Source organism: Epinephelus fuscoguttatus, linkage group LG15 (assembly GCF_011397635.1).
Source record: "Epinephelus fuscoguttatus linkage group LG15, E.fuscoguttatus.final_Chr_v1".
In the NCBI taxonomy this organism is placed as follows: Eukaryota; Metazoa; Chordata; class Actinopteri; order Perciformes; family Serranidae; genus Epinephelus; species Epinephelus fuscoguttatus.
The window spans coordinates 21,356,529-21,371,931 of record NC_064766.1 but is presented as its reverse complement, the minus strand read 5'-3'; the positions used below and the strand labels follow the sequence as shown (position 1 = coordinate 21,371,931).

At 40.6% G+C, this 15,403-nt stretch overlaps 1 protein-coding gene across 1 annotated transcript in view; it reads left to right on the top strand.

Moving 5' to 3' along the window:
• retreg1 (reticulophagy regulator 1) overlaps positions 1 to 15,403 on the top strand; it is a 49,398-nt gene extending 33,995 nt beyond the window's left edge. Inside the window, exons 4-9 of the mRNA XM_049597589.1 lie at positions 7,749 to 7,866; positions 8,125 to 8,209; positions 9,001 to 9,123; positions 9,420 to 9,490; positions 11,844 to 11,967; positions 12,505 to 15,403. Of these exons, the coding sequence (XP_049453546.1) occupies positions 7,749 to 7,866; positions 8,125 to 8,209; positions 9,001 to 9,123; positions 9,420 to 9,490; positions 11,844 to 11,967; positions 12,505 to 13,025 (1,042 nt within the window). The 3' untranslated portion in view covers positions 13,026 to 15,403. The remainder of the gene's footprint in view (positions 1 to 7,748; positions 7,867 to 8,124; positions 8,210 to 9,000; positions 9,124 to 9,419; positions 9,491 to 11,843; positions 11,968 to 12,504) is intronic.

Here is a 15,403-nt window from a genome sequence, read left to right as displayed (position 1 = left end):
CTAAATTGCCCGTAGGTGTTAATGTGAGTGTGAATGGTTGTCTGTCTCTATGTGTCAGCCCTGTGATAGTCTGGTGACCTGTCCAGGGTGCACCCTGCCCTACCTGTCCAGGGTGCACCCTGCCTCTCACCTAAAGCCCCTCCACGACCCCTAACAGGATAAGCGGTTATGGAAAGTGAATGAATGAATCGATGAATCTGTTTGCAAGCAACAAGACAAGATTTTGTTATCTGAAGCATTCTGTTTTCCATTTGTTAACAAATCCATTTTGAACAGCAGGTAAACAGTCCGCATGTAGAGGCAGGACACTTTGGCCAGAATGCAATTTCAGAGACCATCGGCTATCAGTTGATGACAATTTAGCTTTATCTTAGCTTTTCTTTTTTTTTCCAAAAAAAAAAAAAAAATCATTTATATGAAGATATTTGTTAACAGAAGTTAGCTGAAGTGACGGGAGCACAGAAAAGGAATTCTTTGCCTGAATATACCGGATCCCCCAAAATATTGGCCAGTGGGTTGTGAGATTGATGGTTTCCAGACAATGTACTAATGATGTACCTACTTGGATGTGATCAAAATGTTTAAAAAAGGTTTGACCTGACAGAATTCGAGTAACATTAAGCATTGTTTTGATTAAACTTTTATGGCAATGAGTTAATGCCGGCGTTACCTTTTACTTTCTTAAATGATGTTTTAAAGAGGTTTATAGTCGAGAAAAATCAGTGCAGCTGACAGATTTATGTCATTTTACAGTATATATGTCACAACAGATCACCCAGCCATTGCTGGTGTCCTTTTTCTTAAATAGTGGATAACTCTTGGAAAATAAAGTTTCTTTTCTTATAGAAATGAATACCCCCTGAAAGACTGTAATCACACATTTCCCAATTAACACAGGAACCTCGCAGCTGTTTTAACTGGCGAGAACCTGTTGTGGTAACCGGATCTCACACCAGCTGCTTCCAGGACGTCTAGTTTTTATCCTCTGTTGGACTTAAATTTAGTACATTGTCATATAATCTGTTGGAAGGTGTTGAGACAGTTACCTTGTCCCTGTTACACTGTCAGTTTGATTAATTTGATTTTAACCACAGCGGAAATTTGACTTCAGCCATTGGTTTAAAAACAGAAATTGACATGTTTGTCTTTAATGCTGACAAAAAGAGCAGGATATCATTTTAAGAATTAAGAAACCAGGACCCTTAAAGTGATACCAATACCAATAGAGTACTTAATCTATCTCATTCTTGTAAACATGATATCTCAAAAACACCATGAGAACATCCACTTTGAGTCAAGGATGGTCTGCTTAGAATTTGGTGGTCAAAGGGCAAGGTCACTATGACCTCGTCCATCGCATTCTTGTGAATGCGATATCTCAAGAACACCTGGTGGGAATTTTTTTCAAATTTGGCACAAACATCCACTTGGAATGTACAGATTAGAATTTGGTGGTTGAAGGTCAAAGGTCAAGATCACATTGACCTCACAATACACGTTTTTGGCCATAATTCAGTATTCATATGCTAATCACGACAAAATTTCACACAAAATTCTAACAGGATAAAATGATACAATGATGACATTTTATATCCAAGAGGTCAAAGGTCAGCTTCACTGTGATAATTATAATGTTCAGCAAATACACTTTGCCTGTCATTACTTACTTACTTATGTCATAACTCAGGAACAGAAGGAGACATTTGGTCAGATACTGAAATGATGACTCTAATCTTGGGTGTCCACCTTGAAACTGTGTTGATTTTAAAGATCTTTTGTGCTGCCGGGGGGAAGATGTTTATGAAGCATCCATGTTTTCACAGACATGGATGTAAACTATAACTACAACTTTATGGGTTTGCAAATTTATTTGCATGTCTCCATCAGCTGGTGGGCCATCAAGATAAGCGACACAAAGACGTCAGTTTGTTAGCTGAAGGCAAAACACGACTCTCCACCACAGGGCTGTAGGCTACAAAGGAGTTTTAAAATGTCGTCTTGTTGTGTTGTTGGGAACCAGAATAGAAGGAGTCATGACTCAAAACTTACATTTTATCACATACCAGCCGCCACTGCCCATCAACAAAACAACGACAGCCATGGTTAAATGAGATAAGGCGAAAGGACTGGGCGGAGGCGATCATCAAAATGCTCACATGTGCAGCGACTTCATATCAGGTTAGGGAAAAGTTTTCCTGTTGTAGGGATGAATAACGTTATGTATATATATAAGGGTTATCATGTCCACATAATCAGAACTTGGGGAGGTATTAATTATTATTAAATACTGATGATTAAATTATTATTAATAATTATTAAGAGGATTTTCTGTTATGCTATCTTTTAGCGCTTTAGCTAAAGCTAGCTTTGATAGCAAAACAAACTGGAGGAAACCGTTCAAGTGTCGTCCTCCTTTGTAAGATTGGCAGTAATGTCGACCACAAAGCTTCCTGTGACATCATCTATCCACTGGTGAGAGCATACGGGTCGGCCAGTCTGGTCCGTTGGTCAGTGTTTACTTATTTCAAGTAACATTGTTGGTCCTGTAGAGTGATCGACCTGACATGGTTTGTTCGTAAATTCAGTCTGATGCTCTACACTAAAATGAGGCCCTGCTGGTTGAAGAAACAGGCGTTATTTCTGTATGAATTTAGGAATGGTTAAGTTAAACGCACATTCACTGAGCACGGCGTTCTGCTGCTCTGTCTCCTCAGACAGAGTGCCCAGACTGTGGTCTGCCACTCCGAGTGCGGTGCTCTGGACAACGAATGGTACATTCGGATAAGGCTCAATTCTGAACAGTCCAGTTTGTGCCAGAGTGCGCTCACACTCAGCATGAGTATTTCTGAACGCACCACTGAGTATTTCTGGACATCTTCCTCCATTGTCTAAAACAAGCCAGCAGAATGTGCTTGTTAGTGCTAACTAATGTCTGTGGAGAATTGTTGTGGTTCCAGCTAAGCCCTGCCCACCAAATACAAAAGTTACTCTGGTTTCAATACGGATTAAAAGCAGGTTTTATTTGACTAATGAAGTTTGGACTTACTACTTGGTATTAAGTAATTTTAGTCAATACCTCAAAGGGTATCAAGTACCGATACCCAGCTCTAGTGACAAATTAATATTTGTTTTATCTCTGTCAGAGTAGTACAGACATTTACCTTTTATCACCTGCAACATGTTTCAACCTGATAAAGGAAACCCCCAATGAAAAAACTTCTTCTGCCTCACACCCTTATCTATTTATCGCACATGACCTACACATGAGCCACATGTGAGCCTTTTATAGCTGCTGTTTGTGAAGTGAGCACGAGGGTAGAGAGTGGAGCTGCAACAGGAGGTGCTTTTTGGGGACCCTCGAGGTGGAGGAAAGTTTCATACCTCACCAGGTGGCCCAGAATTCCCAGCAGTACCACAGCATGGAAAGCACTTTCACGTTCCTATTCCATCTACCACCTGTCTATTTAGTCATCTCGCCAGTTTTATTGTGGGCTTCTTAATTTAGACGATGACATTTGCATTGGACTGGCTTTTTACTTGGACTAAATTTTATCAATGACCCTCAACCAGTAGAATTCTAAGCCTCCAAATAAACCTTTTCAATCCCTCTCTTAGTCAAGTCAAATGTTAATACTATTTTTAATGCAGAGTCACTGCATCAGTAATTACTTGTTGACCATCTGCACATAACAATAAGTCAAGTCACTTTACTTGTAAAGCACATTTAAAGACAACACAAGTTGTCGCAGTTATAAAATACTGACTGAGCAACTGCCAACAGCTTTAGGTCAGATAATCTCAGAGTACTGGAGGAGATTATAAAGAGAAACCAGAGCGTGGATACAATTCTTTCCAGGTTATGGACAGAATAGGGAATATAATTTAGTATTAGGGAGTCTGTATTAGTCTGTGTTAGTCATAAACACTAAAGCCTCGTTTCCACCAAGCCGTTCAGTTCGGTTCAGTTCAATTTCACACAAAATTCTAACAGGATAAAATGATACAATGATGACATTTTATATCCAAGAGGTCAAAGGTCAGCTTCACTGTGATAATCATAATGTTCAGCAAAAACACTTTGCCTGTCATTACTTACTTACTTATGTCATAACTCAGGAACAGAAGGAGACATTTGGTCAGATACTGAAATGATGACTCTAATCTTGGGTGTCCACCTTGAAACTGTGTTGATTTTAAAGATCTTTTGTGCTGCCGGGGGGAAGATGTTTATGAAGCATCCATGTTTTCACAGACATGGATGTAAACTATAACTACAACTTTATGGGTTTGCAAATTTATTTGCATGTCTCCATCAGCTGGTGGGCCATCAAGATAAGCGACACAAAGACGTCAGTTTGTTAGCTGAAGGCAAAACACGACTCTCCACCACAGGGCTGTAGGCTACAAAGGAGTTTTAAAATGTCATCTTGTTGTGTTGTTGGGAACCAGAATAGAAGGAGTCATGACTCAAAACTTACATTTTATCACATACCAGCCGCCACTGCCCATCAACAAAAACAACGACAGCCATGGTTAAATGAGATAAGACGAAAGGACTGGACGGAGGTGATCATCAAAAATGCTCACATGTGCAGCGCACACTTCATATCAGGTTAGGGAAAAAGTTTTTCCTGTTGTAGGGATGAATAACGTTATGTATATATATAAGGGTTATCATGTCCACATAATCAGAACTTGGGGAGGTATTAATTATTATTAAATACTGATGATTAAATTATTATTAATAATTATTAAGAGGATTTTTCTGTTATGCTATCTTTTAAGCGCTTTAGCTAAAGCTAGCTTTGATAGCAAAACAAACTGGAGGAAACCGTTCAAGTGTCGTCCTCCTTTGTAAGATTGGCATAGTAATCGACCACAAAGCTTCCTGTGACATCATCTATCCACTGAGTGAGAGCATACGGGTCGGCCAGTCTGGTCCCGTTGGTCAGTGTTTACTTATTTCAAGTAACATTGTTGGTCCTGTAGAGTGATCGACCTGACATGGTTTGTTCGTAAATTCAGTCTGATGCTCTACACTAAAATGAGGGCCCTGCTGGTTGAAGAAACAGAGCGTTATTTCTGTATGAATTTAGGAATGGTTAAGTTAAACGCACATTCACTGAGCACGGCGTTCTGCTGCTCTGTCTCCTCAGACAGAGTGCCCAGACTGTGGTCTGCCACTCCGAGAGTGCGGTGCTCTGGACAACCGAATGGTACATTCGGATAAGGCTCCGAATTTACGAACAGTCCAGTTTGTGCCAGAGTGCGCTCCGACACTCAGCATGAGTATTTCTGAACGCACCACTGAGTATTTCTGGACATCTTCCTCCATTGTCTAAAACAAGCCAGCAGAATGTGCTTGTTAGTGCTAGCTAATGTCTGTGGAGAATTGTTGTGGTTCCAGCTAAGCCCTGCCCACCAAATACAAAAAGTTACTCTGGTTTCAAAAAGGATTAAAAGCAGGTTTTATTTGACTAATGAAGTTTGGACTTACTACTTGGTATTAAGTAATTTTAGTCAATACCTCAAAGGGTATCAAGTACCGATACCCAGCTCTAGTGACAAATTAATATTTGTTTTATCTCTGTCAGAGTAGTACAGACATTTACCTTTTATCACCTGCAACATGTTTCAACCTGATAAAGGAACCCCCCAATGAAAAAACTTCTTCTGCCTCACACCCTTATCTATTTATCGCACATGACCTACACATGAGCCACATGTGAGCCTTTTATAGCTGCTGTTTGTGAAGTGAGCACGAGGGTAGAGAGTGGAGCTGCAACAGGAGGTGCTTTTTGGGGACCCTCGAGGTGGAGGGGAAAGTTTCATACCTCACCAGGTGGCCCAGAATTCCCAGCAGTACCACAGCATGGAAAGCACTTTCACGTTCCTATTCCCATCTACCACCTGTCTATTTAGTCATCTCGCCAGTTTTATTGTGGGCTTCTTAATTTAGACGATGACATTTGCATTGGACTGGCTTTTTACTTGGACTAAATTTTATCAATGACCCTCAACCAGTAGAATTCTAAGCCTCCAAATAAACCTTTTCAATCCCTCTCTTAGTCAAGTCAAATGTTAATACTATTTTTAATGCAGAGTCACTGCATCAGTAATTACTTGTTGACCATCTGCACATAACAATAAGTCAAGTCACTTTACTTGTAAAGCACATTTAAAGACAACACAAGTTGTCGCAGTTATAAAATACTGACTGAGCAACTGCCAACAGCTTTAGGTCAGATAATCTCAGAGTACTGGAGGAGATTATAAAGAGAAACCAGAGCGTGGATACAATTCTTTCCAGGTTATGGACAGAATAGGGAATATAATTTAGTATTAGGGAGTCTGTATTAGTCTGTGTTAGTCATAAACACTAAAGCCTCGTTTCCACCAAGCCGTTCAGTTCGGTTCAGTTCGGTTCAGTTTGATGCACATTTTTTTTGTTTCCACTGTGAAAAATTGTGGACTGTACCAATGGAACTGTTCCTGACCGTCCCCAGTTTTGGTCCCCCCTCTGTTGGGGTACCTAGCACACAGATCTGGTACTAAAAGGTGGAGCTGTGAACACTGCAGTCTGTTGATTGGTCAATAGCGTACAGTCACTCTGCCCAGGGCTGAGTTGTGGCTGGTTTTGAAGCTCATGTAACCACTGTTCATACCGTGGCAAGTCTTACATGCATTAGTAAACTGTAGCTATAAAATGAAAGGATGTTTTGCTGCCTCTCACAGCAGCTGTTGTCTGGGAAAATAATAACTTAATTCACTGGGCCGACTGCTGACAGCTTTTAAGGTGGAACGTTTACTTGTAATGTTACTCAGTGCACAAGTTGATGACGTGAATAAATCAACACACCTAAAATTTCAATATGACAACTTTGCCCATTCTATTAGTTTTTATTGTCTCTCTTGGATGCCATACACTTAAAATAATGACTGGATCTTCAAGCGTTTACAAGTACATAATAATTTCGGTTTTATTATATCAAGGATTTATTATATCTCTGTCAAGGAAAATTATATTGAGACATTTAGCATTATTGCCTTAGATAAAGCTGAGTATCATCAGCATAGCAACATTTACTTCATTATGTACTTATAAAATAATTGCTTTTTCGATTAACAGATTGATCATCTTGTCTCTAAAGTCACAAATAATAGTGAAAAAAAGCCTGTAGCATGTTCCCAGTGCTCAGTGTGATGTCTTTAAAGGACTTTAATTGACTGAATTAAACAGCGTAAAGCAGCACAGTCCAGAGGCTGGAATGAGCAAATGTTTGGTGTTTTTGCTTGATTATATAATTCAATGATCATCAGAATTGTTGTTGATTAATTTTTTTTTGATTGACTGACCAAATAATTGACAGATTGCTTGCCCACTTGCTAATGCTTGCGTTTCTGGATATGTAGATAAGCAATTATTAGTGTGTATTATTAGCTCAGTGTCGTTTTTACAGCTTGATTCTGCTGCCTCACAGTGGCCAAAAATGTTAATGCAGTTTTAATTGACAAAATGATCTCGAAGAATGATCATGTGCCCTCACTGGTCAAACAAAGACGGACCAGCAGAACTTTGTTTCAGGTTTAGACAAAAAAAATACCTGAATAAGGTTAGAGAAACATTTTCTTTATTGATAACAAAGCCAGTCTGAAACCACCTGACCTACGTGACCAGACTTTTAGTGGTGGCATACACTGTCGAGGTGAGGATGACTAACATTTCTTCTGTCTCTCTTATCTTGTAGCTGGGAGATCATTGACTCAGGCCAGGACAGCCGGTCCGGGGCTGGACCTCAGCTCAGCGACTCCCTCAAACTCTTCCTCCAAGAGACGTCGGCTTTCAAACAGCAAAACCCCGGCAAGGTAAGGCAGAGTGGGCTGATGATCCAAACCAGCCTGAGCTGTCTTTACTGAGTTCGCACAGTAGAGCAGAGAAGCATGTGGTTGTCAGGCTTTTGGGCATTTTGCCCATTCAGATAAAATATTTGCACAGTATAATTTTAACTTTTTAATATAAAAAAGTAACCAATACTTATTGTATACTTACAGTAACTGACAACAGATAAAACTATGTCAGTACAATTTTATTGTCTTTGTGTTTTTGTTTTCTGTGTCTTCTAGTTTTGCCTGCTGGTTTGCAGTTTGTGCACCTTCTTCGCTGTCTTAGGACGCTACATTCCAGGGATTGTTATCTCATATATTTTAGGTGAGTAAACTAAAATTTGGCACATGAAAAGATCATTTCTATCATGCTTTATATGCTTAGACTACCACATCCAGTACAGCTAGAGGGTGGCTGCATGTTTGTTATCCTGGTTTTGGTTTGGTTGAGCTCTAGTGAAAGATAGAAACTTTGCACAATTTAGCCTCTCTATGCTCATTACGTGCTGCGCTACTAGCTGGAAGAAAATCTTTCACTGATATTCAGATAATTTCTTTTTGGTCAGCAGTGGTAACACATTGGTAAATACAAAAGAAACAGGCAGAAGTACAACGAGCTAAGCAGTGTACTACTGTGGACGGGGGCAGCAGCAAAACATTTTAAGTGTACGCTGTATTAAGAATATTTTCACCGCTTTACCTTACCCAGACAGCCCCTTCTGTTAGGGAAGCCATTTACGGCTTTACTTCCCCATGCTCTCATCAAAGCCACAAGACTCCATTGACAAAAACATTAATTTTAGCTTTGTGAACATGGAAGTTGCTTCTGCCAGAGTTTATGCCTCCGCTCCGGCGACAGCCGTGGCAGGAGGCATTATATTTTCAGGTTGTCCGTCCAATGTGAACACGATATCTCAAGAACTCCTCATAAGAAATGCCTCAAATTTGGCGCAAATGTCCACTTGGATGTAACAATGAGCAGATTAGTTTTTGATGTTTGTAGGTCTAAGGTCAAGGTCATTGTGACCTTGTCTGTCTCATTCTTGTGAACGTGATATCCAAAGACCACCTTAAGGGAATTTCTTCACATATTTCTGTCTTGACTTCTCCCTGCAGTGCTGGGCGTTTTCCTGTGGCCTCTGATTTCATCTCACGAGGTTGGTTTGTGGCTGGAGCCAGTTCTGCAGAAGCTGGACTTTGGCATCGGGGAGTTCCTTCAGAAAATCAAAGAGAACCATGGTAACTATGACACATTTCAATATGTTATGTGTTTTCATTTGTTGTCTTGATAACATTTGTAGGCATCACATCCTAGTGAAAGAGTTTTGCTCTTTGTTTCTTTCAAATGTAAAATGTAAAATACTTGAAACAACAGAGTGTAGAGCAGCAAATGGAAACCCCTCCATGAGCTGGATAAAGTTTAAATAAAGTACAAATACCCACACATTATTTAGTCATGCCCTTATAAAACTATAGCTTCTCATCTACTTTTTGATTACAAAATCACCACCTCATTCACGTTTTCTTCCTTTCAGAGAAGAGGATCATGCAAGCTCAGACTGAGAAAGAAGGCATCGAGTCGGACCTTTCTTCCATGTTTCCCAAGGTTGGCTGATCAGCTCATCTCGATTTAATGATGCTTCTGTTGACTGACAGGATCCTGTGAAAGCTAATTGAAATTCAGTTCACATGATCCACATCAGGCCTGTGCCAAAGTGAACGCTAAAAGCTTTTGCTATTCAAGCCAAACACCTTATTACAGATTATATTCACTGACTGTGCCTCTCATGAAAGTCTCAACATGGGATACTTTATATCACACCTGTATGAATAAAGTGGAGATGATGCAGAGGGATGAGTCATCACACTAACAGGACTGTAGGTTAAGAGTGGAGACATGGACATGGACATGAATTTGGATTTGACTGCTGTGAGAATTAACTTACGTGAGACTGGACTCTCAAGTTGACTTGAGACTGGAAAGCAAAGACCCACACATTTTTAGCCACATATTTCAGCCTTCATTGGTGGATGGATTTTGATCACAACTGAACTAATTCCAGAAAGTTTCCAGTAAGCAACTTATTATCATAGAACGGTTCCTATGATATCCTCCAAATTTGTGTCCCATGAATAATTTTACGTCCTCAAGGCAGATTCATACTTGTGAGTCAGCTCTATGCTGAGCCTTCGCCATTATGAGCATTTATACTTGTGAGGTGGTGTGTGTGTGTCACTCTGCAGTTACACCTCCAAAACACTAGTTGGCAGCGGGGTTTCTGTGAAGTGCTGTAAAGTTGAGTTGATTCAAAACACACATTAAACACACATTAAACATGGCTTAATAGAGACAATTTCAAACACAAGTACACAAATCAGTTTCATTACAACTCGCAGCATTCACAGACAAAGCACTTGTCTTTCGTTGGACACATTTTCACCACAAAACATGCTAAAGTTATTAACACAAGCCTATGGCATTTTACATTGTATAAATTAGCCTAGCAGCTAGTGGACTTTTCATCCACTTAAATGAAACCAGGAACAACAGCAACATTTAACAAAGATAAAGTTACAGAATTCGGCTCCATAACCCTCACAAGTTTCACCGTCAAAACAACTGTCTTATACTAAACACATTTCCCAAACAAATATAACATGCTAACATTATTTGCACAAGTCTGTAGCATTTTACATTGTATAAATTAGCCTAGCAACTAGCGGAGATTTCCTCTGCTCATATGAAGCCAGGATAAATCACATAAAGGACATAAAATGCTATTTTTGTGGAGGCTTTACTGTCTTCACAATTTATTGTTTCTTATCTGTGAAATTAAAGTAAATAAAATCTTTGTTTCTACTGAGGGAAATGGTTTCAGCTTACAGAAGCAGACAGGGGGTCTGCGTCACCGCGAGGTATAGTTAAATTTTTGGGATGGTGCACATCAGGCTACGCCGTAGGTATGGCGTCAATTCAGCGCAGAAGTATAAATTCCACTTTAATGTACAGTTATGTAATTAACATAAAGTTATGGAGGTGAAGTTTAGAAAAACAAACATGGTGAGGACGGACCTTAAAATGACTCAAAGTTCACACGACTCCGAACACGCAACTCCAGGAGAAAGTCCTGGATGAAAGTCTGTTTTTTGTGACCCATCCATCACCCCAATCTGCCCCTTTACAAGCGCTCAGGACTGCTTCCTTGTTTACTGCCGCCAGCGCATTGGTCACATGATCGCAGCCTTTTAAAATACGTTCGATATGTATGAATTGGGATGCATTGCTTTTCGTAGGAAAACATACAAAATATTTGTGAGAACAGCCTGCAGTAAGTGGGCCTTGTACTCAGTGCTATTTTATCTATCAGACTGCTATTTCCAAAGTCAATAATGAACCTTCAAGCTCAAAACATTTTGTGTATTAAAAAGGAAAAATCCTGGAACAATTAAAAATCAACAATACAACACATTGCCACACACTTTGACAAGAAAAAAGGTTCAATTGTTCTCTATAAACTTTTTCTGTATCCTGTGGCCTTCAAGTACCAATCAAGTATAGTGCCCACAGCAGACGTCATGTGGCATGTAGATATATTTTATCCTCTTCCCCATAAACTCGGTAATGTTGCAATCAGATTAGATTTGAAAGCAGCAACAGTTGTTGGTTGGTGCTGACTTAAGTCCCATTCTTTTCCTTACTGCCTCTTTTTTCATCAACATTAGCACCATGATATAAGAGAAACATTTGACATACACATTTATTGCTGTTTTACATTTCTGTAGTTGTTTAGATTTGCCAGCTAACTTATTTTCCCATCAGAAAATAGCATTTTCTTATCATTGCTCCACCCACTCAGGTTTGAGTCTGTCAATTAATCAGATTATTTCTGCCACCAGATGACATTTGTCTGTGTTTTTTACTCTGAAATCTGACGTTTCCTTGTGTTTCTCTCCTACAGCTCGACTCCACTGTGTGTAAGGAAATGTCTGTGTCAGACACAGAGGTGTCTGATGTGACGTGGACGGACAACGGTACTTTCAACCTGTCAGAAGGACACACACCACAGACTGAGAACTCAGAGGGTATGTCAGCTCCACACTGTCTTACAGATTGACACGTTTTTTAAAAAATAAAGATGTCTACAATAAAAGCATATAGGGATGGGCATCGCTAAGCTTTAAACAATGCTAGTACCTGAATGAATTACTGTTAAAAACTATAACATACCCGAGGTGGACGGGGTAACAGGAGATGAACTACAAGCTAGGAGGTTGAAAATAGTGCACTTTGCCACCTGTATGTGATGCACTTTCACTAGATGTTTGGAATGATTGCTGTTGTTAAGCTTTAGGCAACAAGCCAGTCAGCATCACCTCTTGTGAAGTAAAACCAAACTTGAGAGCATTTTGCTTTCTCTGCCGTTGTCACTGAGAGCAGGGCCTCTGTTTGAGCCATAATGTGGTTTTGTTTGTTTATTCTATCCTCATTTACACAAGATAAATATAAATATACACATGCGGTTATGAAGCTGCACACTGTATAATATTTTTTGCTTGCTTCCTTGTTGATGTCTCTCTGTTTTACAGTGTTACCACGAGTCATTTCTTTTTACCTCACAGACCTCGACAGAGAAGAAGCGTTCACTGGAGGCCTTCCAGAATTCCCCTCACTTGACAATGGCACGACGACCAATGGCGACGATGACGATGACTTCAGCCTCGGCCTTCCCTTGCCTCGACCTCAGCCCCAGCAGCCAATCAAATCCAAGCATACGCCCTCTCCTCACAAAGACCAAACCACCGACAAAGCCCTCGAATTAGTCAACCAGATGGCGGGCGACGTCATCGCCGCAGCTGTCACAGCCGCCATCCAGGAGAGGATAGAAGCAGCGGTCGGCTTCAAGGCGCTGAGCGAAGGCTCGGAGCGGTCAAGACTCCCAGAATCCACCAGGCTGCTGGAGCTGGCCGAGGAGTCGGACAGCGAGGTGGAGGACTTTGAGCTGCTGGACCAGTCGGAGCTGGAGCAACTGGAGGGGGAGCTGGGGTTGGGAGAGGAGAAGGAGGCCAAAGAGGAGTCACAGGCCAAGAGTGACAAGCCCGCCTCTTCTGGATTCTTCTCCAAACTACTGAGACGCCACTGATCGATGAAAGCATGGTCGGCCTGGGAGGAGGACGGGTTACAGAGGACATGTGGAGGGGAAGGGGGGGTGTTCTGGTCACAGAGGACTGTTGGAGGTTGTGAGAAAAAATATTTCCATTTATCTTTTCCCGTAGAGCTAACATCAACATTTTAGAACCGGTCAGTTTATCAGATATGGAGGTAAAGTCACTATAATCAGAATCATTGTAGAGAAATGCCAAAATCAGACTACACGATATCAGCCAGATAAAGTCAGGCATGGGGACAAAAGTGAGTGTTAGGTGTCACCATTGCTCATTTTATCCTGTGCAGTGTGTGATAGAGGAAAACAACTGATGCAGCATCTGGGATGCATCATAACGTCCTGACCAAAAGACGACTGCGAGGTGTGTGTGTACCATCAAGTTGGTGTAACCCAGAGGAAAACACAAGTGAAAATTATCAGTGAAAAACATGAAGGGTGCTTTTGCGTGTGCAGCTTCACATGGCGCTGCGTATTTATTTACATTTATGTGGTTCATTCTTGTGTGCCCCCACGGTTTTTGCGCACACTGCACCGCAGCCAGTTCAGAGCATATTTATTTAGCCGACTGGTCCAAAATGGCCCATGACCATTGTGACATACACAAATATAATAACTCCCTCTCAATCATCACTTACGATCCACTCTCAGTATGTGACGGTGTATTTTTCTGCCCTCTGTGACCAGGTGCCAGGCATCAAAGAGACACAGCTCCGAAAAATCGCAAATCTAGCGAGGCAAAACACCAAACAAGATATAACTGCAGCACAACACATATTTTACCTGCGGCCTGAGTGGATATTTTGGGTGAAGCAGGTGCAAAGACTTCCTGTTATATATCATTATATATATTAAACTGACCGCCTCTGGTTTCCAAACTCTCCAGCCACTGATGCTACAGTTCAGAGAGCTGTCAATGCACCTAACACTTACTTTGATGCTGAATTCATTCATCCAACTACATTACCCAGAATTCCTAAGGAATGACAATCACTAGGCAATCAAAACACCTTTAATGCTCAAAATACTACTTCTGGTTGGGTAGTTGTCTATGAGCATTAAAAACTAGAAAACCCTTTTTTAAATCATTAGTTCCTTTTTTTAATTTTGTATGCACTTTTTTTTTTTAAATGTAGTCCAGGGATGTTAATTTTATGACAACATGCAGCAGGTCTCAAAATGCTATGCATGGAAATATAATTTTGAGACAATTATATTTAAACATTTAAACATTTTACTTCCATGTCACGTGGCTCATTGGGGCCATCAGTAGGCATAGAGAAAAGTATTTTACGTTTGGATCATCCTCCAACATGTCAAACTAAATTGTGATTTAAAGTTTGATTGAAGTGGTCATTGCTGTCATAATCTAAAGGCCCAAACACACTAAACCAACATCAAAGAACTAGTGGTGACGAAGGCCAGTTGTTACCTCACATCACCTGTGTATCGGCCAAAAAGTCACACTCAAAGACTACAGCCAACAGCCAGCTAGCATGTACATTCTGCATCTGTGTGGGAGGAATAGCAGCAGCAGCAAACGTCTCCAGCCGGTTGTAGCCTGTAATCCTCATTAATAAAGAAAATCCCAAGACTGACATGGCGGATTTAAGACACTAGTTAGCCAGTTAGCACATTAACGACACAATCTGATGTTGAAGGAATAAAGGATATTTACCACGCACTAGCTAACGATGAGGCAAACAATTGCTAACCATTTTTGCTAAAGAGCTCAATGTCTAAAAACATAATCTTACCTAATATATCAAGTTTTGTTTATTGTTTTGACCTCTTGACTTGAGCCGTTTTCTTAACTTCTGTTTCTTGTTTCATGCACTGACATCAATTCAACATGCTGAATCAGCCAAAAAACAGCCAACAAGGGCCGACTGGTGCCAATGGTGCAGGACACACCGCTACAACTAGGGCAACAGCCGCTCAGTGACAGCCTAACATTAACCAGCGACTGACTGTTGGCTCCCTGTGTCAGGGCGCTAAAACACAAACCAGTCTCATAGTTTACTGGCTAGTTTGCCTTCAGCTGAGAGGCTCAGTCGGCATTCAGTGGATATCAACCAACAAAAACAGATTTAGGCTTGAAAGTTACATTCCTGCAAAGCCGCTGCTCAAAACTCATATTGAGACAGGAGTTCCTGCCTCAGGAGCATCTCATTTTAAAACCATGGCTTCGTCCCTTTGTCAATTGATAAATAGCCCATTTAAACCTTTGTTAAAGTGGAAATAGACAACTTTTGTTCAACAGTCAACTTATCCTCCCCGCCAGCGTTTTGAAGTAATATTATTGTTGCTGTCAAAATAACAATGCAGTCACTAAAGTTAGAAGCCAGAAATAGACA